The sequence below is a fragment of the Aulonocara stuartgranti genome, assembly GCF_965226115.1.
Source record: "Aulonocara stuartgranti genome assembly, chromosome: 19".
Classification (NCBI taxonomy): domain Eukaryota; kingdom Metazoa; phylum Chordata; class Actinopteri; order Cichliformes; family Cichlidae; genus Aulonocara; species Aulonocara stuartgranti.
Window position 1 is genome coordinate 550,001 of NC_138955.1, and position 16,466 is coordinate 566,466.

The window sequence follows — 16,466 nt, forward strand, 5'->3', positions numbered from 1 at the left end:
TGTACTTAACAAAAAATAAGGAACTATTAGAGAAGTGTGTGGAAAATCCACCCTTACTGCTATAATGTGCTACAGTGGGGGATTAAGAGGGTAAGTTGTAGTCAGGTGCTAATCATCAGTAAGTGTGAGCATCTCACTTAAGTGGAAAACATTCGAGACAGATGCCAAACGTCCAAAGCGTGGACGTCACAGTAAATTCACCCCAAGGTCAGACTGTGCAATGCTCAGAGAAACTGCAAAAACCCCCAAACTTACATCTCAGACTCTACAGTCCTCAGTTAGCATGTTAAAGGTTAAAGTTCATGACCGTACAATTAGAAAAAGGCTAGACATGTATGGCTTGTTTGGAAAAGTTTCTTCTCTCTAAAAATAAGGCACGTGGCTCAGGTTTGCAAAGTTGCATCTGGACAAACCACAAGACTTCTGGAATGGTGCTTTGACAGGTGAGAACAAAGTGGAGATGCACAGTGAAAAGCAAACACATCGATCGGCACAAACCCCTCTTACAAACTGTGAAGCACGGTGGTGGAGGGACGATGATTTGGGCTTGTTCTACAGCCACAGGACTTGGACACCTTGCAGTCACTGAGACGACCATGAACTCCTCTGTATACCAAAGTATTCTGGAGTCGAATATGTGAGGATCTGTTTGACAGCTAAACCTTGGCTCAAATTGGGTCATTTATCATAAGGACACAGTAAATCTACAACAGAATATATATAAAAGAAAATAGTCAAGGTGTGCAAATACATTCCTCATTTTTTCATATATTGCTTCTGCATTTTGGTTTATTTTTTGTCAGATAAATAATGTAATAAAGTCATGTGTTGTTGTTCTTCTAAGGTTGTACTTAAACAATTTTAAGACCCAGTAATAAACAGATTTTTATAAATTATGTCCTGATACATAAAACCTTAGAATTGAAATAGAGTGTACTTTATTTTTTGCCATGACTGTATTAGTTTATGGTTTAGAAATCACTGCCTTGGGGTTAACTCTTTGAGAAACATTGTTGCACTAGTCCTGTTGGATAACCTTTTATACTTGGGCCACATCTTATGACTTCTTTTTCAGTCCTGTTTATCCTCAGTGTGCCTGAAGGACAAAAAAAGTTGTGCTTTGCAAAGACATTTTAAACTGAAAGAAGCCTGCCTTTTTACACAATCTGAAGGGACAGAGTCGTCACAATATTTCTAAACCGTCTGTAAGTAACAGGTGGCTTTTTCATCATCGAAAAATTCCCCCACAAAAATTTAAGAAAAAGAAAGCTGTTTTTGTACATGTCAGGGGAAGTTCCCTACAGGAAGTGGTGCAGCCTCAGACCACATCTTGGTTAACAGATATGTAAAACCTATGCCATTAGGCCACAGATGGATTTATATCCACAGGAAAAAAACCACATGTAGCACTGAGGTGTCTGTTTACATTTTGCATCGGAGACAAGATGGAGCAAGTTTAATGGGCTAAAATGACAGTTTAGTGGGCCACACAATGAATCTAAATGGAAATAAAGGTGGAGCCTGGGTCCTCAAATCGATATAAACACGGCTTTTGTAAACACATTTCTTGGTGGACTAAACTTAATCAAACATAGGTAAACGTGTTAATATGTACTGTACTGTGCTGCCTGCTGTTACATAATTCGTCCACCAGAAGACGCTGTGGTCTCGTTGATCTTGATGGGCTTGGATAAGTTTTATATCCAAATTTAAATGTCGAAACAATGTTATTAGGGTGCCTTGGGAAGGACGTGTGCGCGCAAAATTAATGAAATCCAGTATTTTATTTAAACAAGGAGCCTACATGTGGCTTTTAATCCCCGAACATCATCATTAGCAATATCAAAAAATACAGTAAAATGAGGCTAATGTGAACAATATGCTGATAGAAAACAGGCACATAAGTATGGCACAGGAAGTCTCTTTTACTTAAACAAAATAAATAATTTAAAATGTTAAATACCGTTTATGTCTTGTGGTTAAATACACAGTGGGCCTTTAATGCCAGGCAGGATATTGTTCTAAATAACTAATTTCACACCTGACAGCAAGATAAAAATAGCCATCTATGCAGTGAAGCTTTGGATGTGGGATTTGTCACGCGTGAACAGCCCTTAAAGAGCCCACAGATGGGTCAAAAGATTTTAGAAGATTAATACTTGTGGAAAAAATTTATCGGATATAAAAATAATAAACGCTACAGTAAAAATAATAAAAATTCCGTGAGGGAGCTTTTCAGGAACCTAGAGAAGAGCAAGGAGACCCAAAAACTACAATACCCAGTTTGCAATGCACATCCTGGTTGAAAGGTTGAGGACGTCATACTCATGCTGCCTGGAACCACAACACGAAGCTAAATAGCTAGCAAAACAGCTGTTTTAAATAGTGGTATATTTATTATTTTTGTGTATTGGTACTGTAGCGCGTTTTGGCAGAAATGTCCGGAAAGGCTAAAGATATCCTACAGATGGATCTGTACGGTTTACTTGGAGTTGAAAGCACTGCTACAACGAAAGAGGTGTGTAAACTAGCACTTAAAGCTAGCTTTAGTCATTGTGTTAAAAATAGCCGTGTTAAGATAACCATGCTTGTAAGTAACGCATTGTAAGCTGCAACCTGTTATTTTTATTTGCCAGACTATTTATTATCAAGTAATAAATAATGCAAATTTGTTGTCTTAGGACATTTTTGTCACGAAGCAAGAGGCTATGATAACTTTCTGCTATGAAGATTAGTATTTCTTTTAATCGTATGTGTGTGTAAATGGTGAAGAGGTTTTTTGTTTGTTTGTTTTTACAGTGTGAGATAAACGTAAGATAAAACTATAAAAGATGCAGGTCCAGCGTGTCATATAACAGACAAACCGGCTAATGGTTCATTTACACCGTTGTGATACTCTGAAAGGCCGCTGAGTGGGGGTGTTGCATCAGGCAAACCTTTAGTACTATGCCTTGACATAAAATCCCTTTACAGTAGGGCTGAACGATTATGGAAAATAATCTAATTGCGATTTTTTGCCCCAATATTGCGATTGCGATGCGATATGCGATTATTTTTTAAGGTCTTTGTCTTCTGTATTATTAAACAAAGACAAGCAATACATCATATAGTATGGCCAATACTATATTACATTAATTTTAAACTGTTCTTTCCTGGAAGACAGACCTCTGTTATGATGACATGAGGTGATGCATGAATTGATGACTGACATTTTTATTTAACTTCTTCAATCACAACAGTATATTTGAACATACACAATAGTTTATTTTTAGCTTACAAACATCTGAGCATAAAGTGCTGACAAGGAACCCTGGTGTAAACATTAAAATGAAAGTCAGTGCAATGTGCAGATTGCAGAAATATACATAAAAAAAATCAGTGGCTTTACCACACTCAGTTTTTCGACATCTGTGAACTACTAGACAGTCATTCAATTAAAAAATAATATTAAATAAATAAAACTAATAAATAAAAAATACACACATCTTACTGATCTCTGCAGTCAGTAACATTACACATAAAGTGCAAACATAATAGCAATTGTATAAACACACACACAAACACGCCTTTAAAATTTAAAGGCGTGAAATTGGACGGTCTAGCCTTCTGATTAGCGTCACCGCTGTCTCGGTGGAGTTTAATAAACTCGGCCGTCTGCTTCTTGCTATCTAAAATATAACCAGACACTGGTGTAAATTCTCGACTGTCTCATACTTCTGTTTAATAAGTTTTCTGTTTGACGTTTAGTCAGCTGTGTGAAAACCAAGGAGGAACCCACCCGGGGGATTAATAAAGTTTTATTTTATCTAATCTAATAACTTTAATCTCAGCCAAACCGATTTACTCACGAACAAACAAAACACTGAAAAAAGCCCAACAATAACATTTTTAGATTGTCTAAGTGACTTATATATTACGTTTAACCCGAGCAGCGAAACTCCGCGGTGATCTGAAAATGATGTGCCGGGAGTTGTGCCGTTCTCGGCCGCATCAGTAACCCTCGAGCTCCCGGCTAGCTGTCGAGCTGGTGGGTAGCAGACGCCTCTGAAAACGTCGAAGCACTTTTGCAAATATGGGATATCTTGATAAACCGAGCAGATATTTGATGTTTACACAACTACTTTCTCGCCTGAAATTATGTTAAAAGTTTATTTTGTGACCCTGAAAGATTAGTATGAGTAATTTTAAAACTTAGTAGCGGCCGCCATTGCTGGAAACTGGAGTTTGGCTGGGCCGCGCTATGAATTCTGGGATATGGTAGTAATTTGGACAGCCTTCGGCACGTCGCTGTGACGTAATCGGTCTACAAATGCGGCCTCAGGAGGATGCAGCCCATGAATTTGGACATGTCCAGAGTATAATCGCAGCCTTTGCGGTTAGAAAATTGCACTTGATCATGTCGCGATATTATCGCAAATGCGATATATCGTTCAGCCCTACTTTACAGTGAAACTATGACCATAATTTCGGTGTGATTATTCAGTTATTGGTTTTTGACTGTATATATATATATATATATATGTGTGTATGTGTGTATATATATATATATATATATATATATATATATATATCTTTTGTAATTTCAGTTAAATCAACATACTTAGCTCCTGAAAGCTGGTGTGGTTCTGAAAACATCTGATTACATGTGCGTTACTGCCGTGGGTAAACTAGTTTTTTGCTTTTCTGCATATTGGAAACAGAATTTTGCAAAATTCTCTTTGTTTTTGCAATCAACCCTGGAAGCATTTCCCCAACATCGCTTCAAATTTTCATCTCTGAGTGGTTCACCATGATTCCCTGAATCAAGCATTTTCCCTGCAACCACCTCTCTTCACCGTTTCCACAATCCCGAATCCACAGGCCTGAAGGGAAATTAAAATTGCTGCCAAAATGAGGGAGGCAGTTAATTTCTTAATTGGAATTCAAAGTTCTGTCCTCCCCAGAGGATTATCCTTAAGGAAGTTGGTGGTTGTGGCTTGGGTAGAATTTAGGCTCCAAAGGGAGGGGGGCTGATTCTGTGAGGTCTGTTGATGGTCGAGAGAGATAGTGGGTTTGTTTGTGTGCATGTGTGTGTAGTGCGTTTAGTCAGAAGGGAGGGTCTCAAAAATCAATCAAGTGTGTGAAGAGAGATGTCATCAGATGAGCTACTTATCCCAGCTATTAGGCACACTGTTTATCAAAGAAAGAGGAAGAAGCTCATCCCAGAGCCTGTTTATGTGGTTTTAGCCATAGCTTGTAAAACACTGCCTTGACGTAGGGGATTTGCATACTTCATGTTCCCTTGTTTCTCTTTAGCGTCTCTGCTGCTGACCTTTCGTTGCGCTTAGCTGGCTGATAAATGCCATGTAAACTGGCACTTCAGAGTTTATGATTTAATGACTTCATGGGGTTTACGTTATGCTTATAGTGCTAGGGAAGGCTTTTTCTAAAGACCAGTCACCAGTTAAACACTTGTACCTACCACAGATTGCTCGTCCACAGCCAAGACCACACAGAATTTCTTGTGGTTTGTTCAGCTACTTAAATTTTAATGTACCTATTACCTAATGTGTTTCAGTAACTACACGCTTGAATGGTTTACTTCCACTCAGAGCATCCAAGGACAGGTGATTTCATTGCATTGTAATAGTTCATTGTAAACTCAATGCCCCCACTGATGAGTTTCTTTTTCCTCTTCAAGTCTTTGTCAGAATAGGTGCATTAAGATTATAATTGCATTCTGCAGTGCACTGGGGAGCATCATCAGCGTGCAATCAGGACAGCAATTTTTATGCAGTTTATTTCTAGTGCACTAAGTATGTATTCCACAGTTATACAGCCATATACACTCTTAAAGCAGACAAAGCAGTTATAACTGAAGAAATAGATTAAACCATAATGATGTTTTTGCCAGATCAGTTACCGTTAGGTTGGTGTTATTGATTTAGTTGTTATTAAGTGAATTAATCAAAATGAGTGCTCTTCCTCAAACAATTTGATTACTGCATATTAATTTATTTATGCCAGCGTGATCTGTGAGGTTTGCATTAAGAAGCACATGCATCCACAGTGTGCTTACAGTTTCTCCCTGATACATCTTCAGTGAGGTTCTTGGGGTCATGAGGTGTTTTGGATCTTTTAGCATCAGACCTCCTCACCCAGATGCCACAAATGGGGTTGGCTCTCTGTCTTCCGTCTCCTGTAGCGCCCAGTTGCTTGCACTTTGAAGAGTGAACATCCTGCAAAACCTCCACAGCTAACCTCTTTGGGCTCACAGAGCATCTTCCAGCCTCTGTCCTGGCACTTCTCCAACAGCTCCTAGTACTTTGCGTGCTTCTTCTCGTTTACTCTTCCCACATGCTCTTCCCAGGGCCCTCTAAGTTCTTGAATGATTGAGTGTTTAGTCAGTGGCCTGAGTGATTGCGTGACAGTGTCTTGCAGAAAATACAGCTGTTTATCCAGGTCCATGCTCAGCTGCTAGTGGAGGGCTACATTCACTTTTCTTTTTACCTTTCTTTCTCTGGAGTATTTTGTTATTATTTTCTTCTAGCTGATAATATCTCATAAAGAATCACACATTGTTATTAATGAGGATGGATCCATGACTGATCAGGCAGCTAATCATCTACACAGTAAGGGTTTCTACACCGGGACCAGTAGTTTGTCAGCCATAATTGGCACCAAAAACTGGTTTAATGAGGACAAGATGTGAGCATGCAGCTAAACTGAAGCAAATGGGTATCCGGTCGGCACTGAGAATGGTTTTTTTTTTTTTTTTTTTTTGCCAGGCACTAACTATTAGGCTACCGTTGGCCTCCTACTCCAGGATTGTAGTCTTTCCCTGATCTTGTGGTTCATTCTTTGACGAACAGAAGTGTGGGAAATAGTTGAGATTTCTTCCATTTAGTCTGTCTCATGCATGAAACAAGTAAATTGGCATATGAAAATGTGGAATATTTTGAATTACAACAGACAGAAGATACAGTAGGATTAAATACAGTTTTCATCATCTGTAAGCACAAGGGACAGCAGCTGGTTTTAGTCCAGGAGTTCTTCTGTTTTTCATTTTTTCCAACAACTGATGGATTCAGAGCCAGTCCTATAAGGTCACGGTGAACTGCACAAAGATAATTGCTAGAGTAATTGGCCGGATTAGGGCTATAGGAAGATGCCCTGCAATTGAAGACTTATGCGCACAACTTCTTAAAGATTGCACTGCTTTGGCTCCTAGTGTGGAGAACCAGCGGGTTCAGGGTCTTCCAGCATCAATTAAAGATTGCGTGTTATGGCACTGATGGGAGTAATCATGCATTATTTAACAAAACAGCTCCAGAGGCACAGTAGAGACAAGATATCGTGAAGGATCGTAGAGAGAGTGAAAAGGAAACGATTGGAGGAGGAACTGGAGAGAAGGGGAGTTATGATGACATGCAAGATGGCTGTTCTCCACCAGAGCAACTTTGGTGATGACAGGTTGTACTTGTCAAGCAGCTCGGCTGGCCAAACGTACTTCCCGACAACGGCAAACATCTGCTGTTAGTGAAGACGTGGCAGAGACATGTTTATCTTGTCAGATAGGTGCAGGTGATGAATGTGAGAAGCTGACTGAATGTGAATTAAGGACACAGTATAAACTCACGGGTGATGTATTTATTTTTATAAAGGCTGCTTTTATATCAAATCACACGTACTTATCTTCATGATGAACTCTGGTTACCCTGTTTTAGAATTTTCTGTTTCCCTGTTTTTGGCATCCATTTCTGTATTTCTGAGTAAAGAAAGACTGCAGTCACAATTATTTATTAAAGGGTTTGAAATGTTTTGTTTTATGCATAAACGTGATGATACATTTAAAGGAAAGGTAAATTAATCATACTAATACCAGAACTTGAAGTAAATGCAGTAAATCCATTAATGGATTATCTGACAAGTGTTTGCCTGTATTGCTTTTTATTTTCTCTTTTCCTCAGTGCATCATATGAATGATGATCCAATTCGAGTGCAGTTAAACATTCACCTGTTGTGATAAAGAAATTAAGGGTTTTCTCAATAAGGAAGTAATCTATTCCTCAACCTCAGTTCCAAAACAGTGGGACACTGTGTGAAATGTAAATAATAACGGAATGCAATGATTTGCAAATCACATAAACAAATAAACGTCTCAAAAAAGCTGGGACGTGTTCATGTTTACTGCTGTGTAGCATCCTCTCTTCTTTTAACAACAGTCTGTAAACATCTGGGAAGTGAGGAGAGCAGCTGCTGGACTTTTGGAAAAGGAACGATGTCCTGTCTGATATAAGATTGTAGCTGCCTGATTATTCTAGGTCTTCTTTGTTGTGTTTTTTGCTTCATGATTCGCTGAATGTTTTCAATCAGTGAAAGGCAGGCCTGGTCAGCACCCAGACTCTGCCATTATGTAGTCATGCTGTTGGAATTGATGCAGTATGCGGTTTGGCATCATCTTGCTGAAATATGTAACGTCTGTCCCGATGTCCTCTGGATGGGAGCATATGTTGCTTTGAATCTCAGCATTAATGGTGCCTTTCCAGGTGTTTAGACTGCCAATTCATTAGGCACCCCCATACCATCAGATCTGCAGGCTTTTAAACTGAATGCTGATAACACGCCTGACCTTCTCCTTCTTAGTGTGGAAGTCATGGGAGCAATGTTTTCCACACATAATTTTATATTCCAACTTGTTAAACCACAGAACAGTTTTCCACTTTGCCTCTGACCATTTTAAATGACCTTTGGCCCAGAGAAGAAAGAAGTGTTTCTGGATCATGTTCAAATATGGCTTCTTCTTTGCAGGATCTTTAATCTGCATTTTTGGATGCAACAGCAAATTGTGTTCATAGACAGTGATTTCTGGAAGTGTTCCTGAGCCCATGGTGTAAGATCCATGACGGAATCATGTCTGTTTTTAATGCACTGGTGCCCGAGGGCCCGAAGATCACAGGCATCCAATAATGATTTTCCACAGCGATTTCTCCAGACTCTCGAAATATTTTGATGATATTAGGTACTGTAGATGACGAGACATTCAAAGTTGTAGTAATTTTATAATAACAAGTATTACTGTGAAACTGTTCCACAAAATATAGATAATTTTTTGCACATTGGTGAAGCCCTGCCCATCTTTACTCTTGAGAAACTTGCTTTTTCCGGCTTTTTGTTGCTCCGTCCCCATTTTTTTTTGAGATGTGTTGCTGTCATCAAATACAAAATGAACTAATATTATTCAGAGAATATTTAAAATGTTTCAGTTTAAACATCTGACTTTGTTTTCTACGTTCTTCTGTGAATAAAATATGGGGTTATGAGATTTGCAAATCATTGCATTCCATTTTTTATTTACATTGTAGAATCCTAACTTTTTTAAAGCTGGGATTGTAAGGTAGTTTTCTTCTTTATTAATAAAAAAGGGAATTGACAATAGTTGAATATTTAACTGCACTTGAATTGGATCATGTTCTTTTCATTTTATCTAGTTAATTTTTAGCAATTAACAACTTTATAAAACCCATTAGAAAAATAATATTTTTGCCTCACTGCTTCAGGGAAGTCCTGAAAGCTGTAATCCGATTAATCTAAATATAAGAAATGCCAAAAGTTCAAAAACATTAGCTCATTAAAAAATTGCAGCCGGTGCTCAGTGCTCTGTCCTTTATGCACTACAAAATTTAAGATTGAACTCCTGTTACAACAGAAAGAAATCATTATGTATTAATGATAATGCAAAGTGGTAAGGCACATGGTCCAGATGTTAGCTAACTGAACTTAAATTATGGGGGATTTTACAAGAAAATGATCACACTCTCATTTCATCTTCCTAAATCTGTTTTTAAAAAGATATCATTTCATTTATATTAAATGAAAAAGAGCTCTTAACTATATATGGAGCTACAACAGTGGCATAAGCTAAAGGAAGGCATAGCTCTTCCATATCTTGGCTGCTAACATTTCAAATGTTCAAAAATGATTTATATTGTGTTTTCTATTCCAAATACAGACTGATGCTATTTTGAAAGCACATTGCACAGCTCTGATTACCTCAAGTTCCTATTTTACAGTTTACTAACAACTCCAGACATGATTGATACTTCCAAAAAAGTGTGTATTACATATGTTTCTATTCCAGTTTAGGCATTGGTTCTCTGTGGTATAACAAAAGCTCACACACCTTTACATTTCAGTATTGCAAGGTACGATATAGCGAACATCAAGGCACAATAATTTTTGTCAAAATGACATTAATGCAGTGCAGGCTTGTTTTTGTCTCCACTTAAACTGCATTACCATCAGAAGATTATGTAACACTGATTTAAAAAAGAAAGAAAGATGTAGACTTGTTTTCAATCATGGTCTGCACATCTTGAGCAAGTTGGTTGGCGCTTTGTGGAAATCCACAGTAAGCAACTCCTCACGGTGGTAGAGGGAAAAAGGACAGAGTAGGACCCATTTTTAGGCTGTGTTTTGATCCCAGAGAGGAGCTGCAGTTCACTCCTTTGCAATTCAGTTCAATTTTATTTATATAGTGCATAATCACAAGAATGGTGCTTGAGGCTTCACTGGAGGCTTGCTTGGTTCATATAATCAGTCAGAGGTTAAGCTCTTGCACCCTGGATGGAGGGCATCCAGTCTAATGTGTGACTGTGCTTAACTGTCATTGGAGCTGCAGTTAAAAAAGCCTGGACGCTGATTAATTACACCATTGTGCTCCCCCCCAATTCAATCCATCCACGTAAAGTCAGCTCAGTATGTTTTGGCGTGCGTTCTAGAGATAAAACTGTGCAAAACAAATTACAGGGAAACACTGCATATGCCAGAAGACAATGCATCCAATGCAAACGCTTCCCAGACATGAACAAAGGGGCTCCCAGTTTTTGTGGCCCGAAGCGTACTGGCAGGAGATTGATTTGCGCTAACAGGGAGAATTTGAAAACATCCAGAATGTTGGCATGACTGATTATGTCTGGTGAGAAAGTGCATGTCAGTGTTTGTGTTTGGTCTGTTCTTTAATGTGTATGTATGGGGGGGAGGGTTGGATGTGCCAAAACTTTAGCATGCAATGCATGTACTGTATATGAGCATGTGCGTTTGAGGTTGTGCAGAATTCTCAAGCGCTGGACTCCACAGCCCCCTCTGGTCTCTGCGGTAATTTTCCTATTTCCCTTCATTCTCAAAAGAAGCAGACGTCTAATAAAAACCACCTCTCCATTAAGTGATTCCTAGAAGGACCAATGAATGGTTAATGTTCCAAGCAGTGACCCAGAGTTAAAAAATCAGCTGCCAAAGGATGCTGCTTTCAGACTATGTCAGACTTGATTTCATTTTTTATGACATATTCTATCTAATATTGTTTAAATAAAGATAGAATAATACTAGGTTGCAACTTCGTATTTATCTTGCAATCTGACAACTGGAATAGCCTGAGAATAGTTTTGAATTCTTGTACAGTGCCGTATGTACCACAGTGGTTAGAAGCCATTAACGGCATGTCAAAAGGACACGAAGCACAGGATCGGCTTAAAGTTTCAGTTTGATCCAAACAAAACAATTCCATTAAAGACCACATTTCACCTCAGATGTTTTTATGTCAGGCTGTTACTGTCTTTGGCATTATTTCAATGAGGCCATAACTTCTTAGACTTCTGGGCTAACTCAACGTTATAAAATTATTGATACACAGTAAGAATTATATCTTTACACGGTGCCAAAAATTTGTGCTTAACCTCCCAAGACCCCGAGCCCTCATATGGGGGACATTACATTTTGTTTTATTCTTTTTGTAATAGGTTTCTTCCTGCTAAAAGGGAGTGTTGCCAGTGCTTGCTCATTTGTTGTTTGTTAGGGTTTTTCCTCTATTTTTTAGGGTCTTTACCTTAAAGTCTAAAGCACCTTGAGGAGACTCTTGTTGTGATTTGAGGATATATAAATAGAACTGAAGGTTAAGGGAATTGTTCATTTTTCTGCGTTCTAACAAGCATTTTCCACTCTTTGTAATGTTTGGGGTTTTTCCCTCCTCCTTTTTCAGATCAAGAAAGCGTATCGACAGAAAGCGTTAACATGCCATCCAGACAAGAACCCAGACAACCCAAAAGCAGGTGAGTGAGACAGTTTTTGTTTTGCATTTACTGTTTTCTCACATGATCTCCAAACCTTATCTGACAGAGGTGCATATAAAGATGCAGATGATTGGATGCATAGAAGTTCTGGTGTAGATCCACATCTCTTGGCTTACTAGCTGCGCACTTGGTAATAGTGCAGGTAATTGTCAGATTCAGAGCAGGTGAGTGTAGTGGTGAGAATACATCTCCTTTTGAGGGCTATGTGGGAGGAAGTACAACCTTAGAAAATTTCCCTCCCTGAGTGTCCCAGGTTCATGTGTCTTCTGTCTCCATTCTGAGGCATTGACCGTTGCCACTGAGGAGTTAGTTATGACCACTCACTGAGTTGCCATTAAGGTCCAGGGCCAAAAATGAATGCTCCAGAGTCACATTCTCACAGCGTTAAACTCTGCCAGATGTCCTGGCCACAGCACTCTGTCGCAAGGCAACCAGCGCATGTTTCTCCCGCCAGCTTTTTAGCTAGAAAAACATGGCCAGCATCACCATCCTCACCGCCCTCATCCACACTCTGTCCTCCCTGGGTTCATGTGTCCTTCTGCAGCTTGGTGCCAACCAGCATGTCAACAATTAGACCAGAAAATCTCAGCATAGCTTTTTGTCAATAGGGGAAAAATGCACCTTGGACAAGAAGCTGGTCACGAGGTATGTTTTCAAGTTAGGTTTATGTGGTTTCTGGATGGTTCAGACAATTTCTGATTATGTCAGGAAAAAAAGGAAATTGGTAGGGTTGAGAGGGATAACACAAAAGCAGGGGGTCGGTTTCCCAGAAATGGAAAAGTAGTGGTTTGGAGGCCCTCAACACTCGAACCCGCGCATGAAGAGAATTGGACTCTATCGCACGAGAGCGGAGCAAGTCTTGGGACTTGCTGCCCCTCAGGGGAGGGTTGTTTGCATGTAAGAGGTGACATAGGGGTCACAATTCTTCACTGATTGACGATACCCCTCCCCACTATCCCCTCTCCCCTCTAAATACCCCATATTGTGACACTCGGAGGTGCCTGGTGGGCATGGCAGGTTTCCCCCAGTTGGATTTCATTCCAGCCCATTATATGCATGTAGGTAACCTGACCGCCTCTGCTGGCAGCGCGATCTCGAGAGCCTTCTGTTAGTGTGCAATGCCAGTCCCCACAGGGAGTAACAGTATCAGTCTGTTAGGCCTCCCATAAGTGAATGATTAAGCCTGGCTAGTATCGTGCAGTAATGTGCTGCTTGGAGGACAAGCTGGGGGGACTGTGGTCTCCCAGTGTACATTTGTCTGTGCGTGTGTGTTAAATGACAACTGGTGTAGTGGTATTTGCAGCAGGCTGGGCCAGGGGAATGCACGGCCGTGTCACTGGAGGAAACAAGTTTCGTGAGACCTGCGGCAAATTTTGAGACACAAATGTCGCAGTTTGTATCGGCTCCATGTCCCATCATCTTGAGGCATTCGTAGACATAACTCTGCTTTTGGATTAGGTGTCCTGTCCTTCTCAGTCTCCCCGTTTCAGTATAATTTTATGATCTGTCTTTTTTGTTTCAAACTGGCACAATTATCAACCCAATTTTTGTAAACCTTTAGCCACGTTTTTCTTTTTTATAGGTAATATCCCACAAGATAAAAGTTGAAGGCAGTAATGCAAGAAAATGCTCTTATTCTGTCTTTTTTTTTTTCTTTTAGTTGAGCTCTTCCACCAGTTATCCCAGGCTCTTGAGGTGCTAACTGATGCCGCCGCCAAGGTAAGACCGCTGGTGTCTTGTAACCTCTAATATGGATCCTAGCCCTCAAGTAAACCGAGACACAGCAAGCCCAGCAAGGAGTGATCTTGAAGTCTAACGCTTTTTTTTTCAGGCTGCTTATGACAAGATTTGTGCTGCCAAGAAACAAGCAGAAGAAAGAAACAAGAAACTAGATAGCAAGAGAAAGAAAATTAAACTTGGTGAGTCATTTTTCTGCCGCATCCCAGAGATTATTTAGTGATATTATCTTGTGTTTCTTTCTAATTATCAAGTTTTAATGCTGAAGTACTGTTTCCTCTTTAAAGAATAATAATAATAAGTCAGTCAATCAATACTATGAGTATATGATGGAGATGTGGATTAGTTTGTGTGCGTTGTTTTGACAGACTTGGAGGCCAGAGAGCGACAAGCAGAAGCTCAAAGCCAGGAGGAAGTGCAGATCACTAGAACACTCGAGGAAGAGGTATCGCATTTTATAGAAATCACATTAGCAAAGATACTGCGCTGCAATTTGCCTTAAGAGGCTGCAGAAAATTTTAAATTTCACTATACTGCAGGTATAAGTGCTGTATTGGAAAATGCATCTAGGAAAACTAAAGCACACCCTGGTGCTTTCATTCTGTTTTTCATCAAATAGTTTTTCCTGATTGAGTTGAACTCTTCCAAATACTTGGGTCACGAACAAAGGCTCTGTCTAAGAGCTCCTCTCTTTATTTTGTTTTTTCACAGACATAATTATCAGTAAGGTCATTAAGGTGATATTGCATGACTCGGTGCAGTTTGTGCAGAACACCCATAAATAAAAATGGTGTGCATGCTTCCACTGTGAGTAATTTCCATATGCTCAAGGTGCTTCATGCATATACATAAGGAAGGAGGCCATAACCAGCAGGTGGCACTATTCCATTTTCTGACTTCATCGAGGCATTAGTGCCTTAAGTGATGAAACAAGCTGGTTTGTATAGCCTCCTTGAGTAGAGGACATAAACACAGAATTGCAGAGCAATAAAGCTGATCATATTCCAACAGCTGTTATCTTAACATGTGCTGTCACGTAACACTTGGCCACCTGTTCATTCACATTTCTGCATTTTATGTGCACCTTCTCCAAGATTGCCCGCTTGAGGGAGGAGGGATCCAGACAGCTTGAAGAGGAGCAGAGGCTCATCAGAGAGCAGATCCAGAGAGAAAGAGAAGCACATCAACACGGAGGAGACCACACTCAGAGAAGTACATGCATTTTACCAATCCTTGCTGGTCTGAGTTAGCTAAACCAGTTTATTGTAGTCCTGACATTTTTATATCATCCCAAAGCCTTGCTGGGGTGAACCCCCTGTGTTTCCCATCCCTCGTCGTGTCAGCACAACCACAGCAGCCACCAGGCTCCCTGTGGCTCACCATGTATTATTCACACGATAGACTATAACAATAACTGAAATTATATTGGAAGAGGTCTGTTTTAGTTTCTTGGCAAGATAGCAAAGGGATGCCAATCACTGCGTACACAGAGCGGTCCATCAAACTTTTAACCTCATGGTAATATTTTTTGCAGCAAAAGGAAGGCAGCGTGTATATACTTAGGAAAACAACTGACTGCTGCCCTAAACTAGACCCCTTTTGTGGCCGGACAATTACTAATGCATTGTCAGCATGTCTTCTGCGTCTTTTCCATTTGCACGCACACAGCCCTCCCCTGGATCAGCAAGAGCTATACATTTAACACATGACATCCATTTTAAAATTGCTGTCTATCTGCACTAGTCCCTCGACTGCTCTCTTGCGTATAATATTTCAGGAAAACAATAGTTTCTTTGTTTTTTTCACTTCTCTGTCTCATCCCCCCCCCCTCTGTTGCGTTTTGTCAGACTCAGGAGTGGAGAGATGTTCCAAGAGCAACGTAACCCCAAAATTGAAGGTAAGGCTCAGAATATGTGAAGAGAGGTCAGGGTTGGGGTGAAATATGTAGTAAGAGAATAATGTAGGTCCCTCAGTAACGTGGAGGAGCGACTGCTATATCTGAGTGAAATTTCAGGCAGGATCTCAGCGGGGAGTTTGATAAAAACCTTTTGCCATTTGTGTTTCATTATTGGAGACCACATAAGTTGCCTCACTACTGAGCACACATGCTATTCTGAAGTCCAGTCCTCTTGAGAGGGCACAGTGTCGTCAGGAGACCAGTATCTAAACTAAGAGAAGTCTTATTATATTTCCTCCTGGAAACAGCAGAGTCTGCATGTATTAACATGGGATGTTAGCTAATGTGTTTAGACAGTAAATCTGGTTTTAAAATTTGATAGCCATCTAGTGCCGCAGCGTATTCCCTGACGTTTGTGTGTTCAGCTAGAAAAAACAAACAGCGGCCAGACTGACAGCATCACAAATCATGTTGCATGGACAGGGACACGTTTACTGCAAGATTTATCTCAGAGGCTCTGCTTCTATCTCAGATTGCAGCCCTGCGTGCAATCAAAAATATTTTCTTATTAATAATTTATTGGCTTCCCACATCAGATACCTGCATCTGAACGTCTTAAAAGCATAACATGGAATATAATCTCTAGACAGTTAACCACAGCCATTTTTTCTATATTCAAACTGCCCATTGCTTTTCACTATAAAGTTTAATTTGATTTTAGAAAG

The 16,466-nt window shown here is 39.9% G+C and overlaps 1 protein-coding gene across 2 annotated transcripts in view; it reads left to right on the plus strand.

Moving 5' to 3' along the window:
• The first annotated feature begins 2,277 nt into the window (after nucleotides 1-2,277).
• dnajc17 (DnaJ (Hsp40) homolog, subfamily C, member 17) overlaps nucleotides 2,278-16,466 on the plus strand; it is a 35,090-nt gene continuing 20,901 nt past the window's right edge. For both annotated transcript variants that reach the window (XM_082515393.1, XM_082515394.1), the window contains exons 1-7: nucleotides 2,278-2,518; nucleotides 12,017-12,086; nucleotides 13,768-13,826; nucleotides 13,939-14,026; nucleotides 14,213-14,289; nucleotides 14,939-15,056; nucleotides 15,692-15,741. In XM_082515393.1, the coding sequence (XP_082371519.1) occupies nucleotides 2,438-2,518; nucleotides 12,017-12,086; nucleotides 13,768-13,826; nucleotides 13,939-14,026; nucleotides 14,213-14,289; nucleotides 14,939-15,056; nucleotides 15,692-15,741 (543 nt within the window). In that variant the 5' untranslated portion in view covers nucleotides 2,278-2,437. The remainder of the gene's footprint in view (nucleotides 2,519-12,016; nucleotides 12,087-13,767; nucleotides 13,827-13,938; nucleotides 14,027-14,212; nucleotides 14,290-14,938; nucleotides 15,057-15,691; nucleotides 15,742-16,466) is intronic.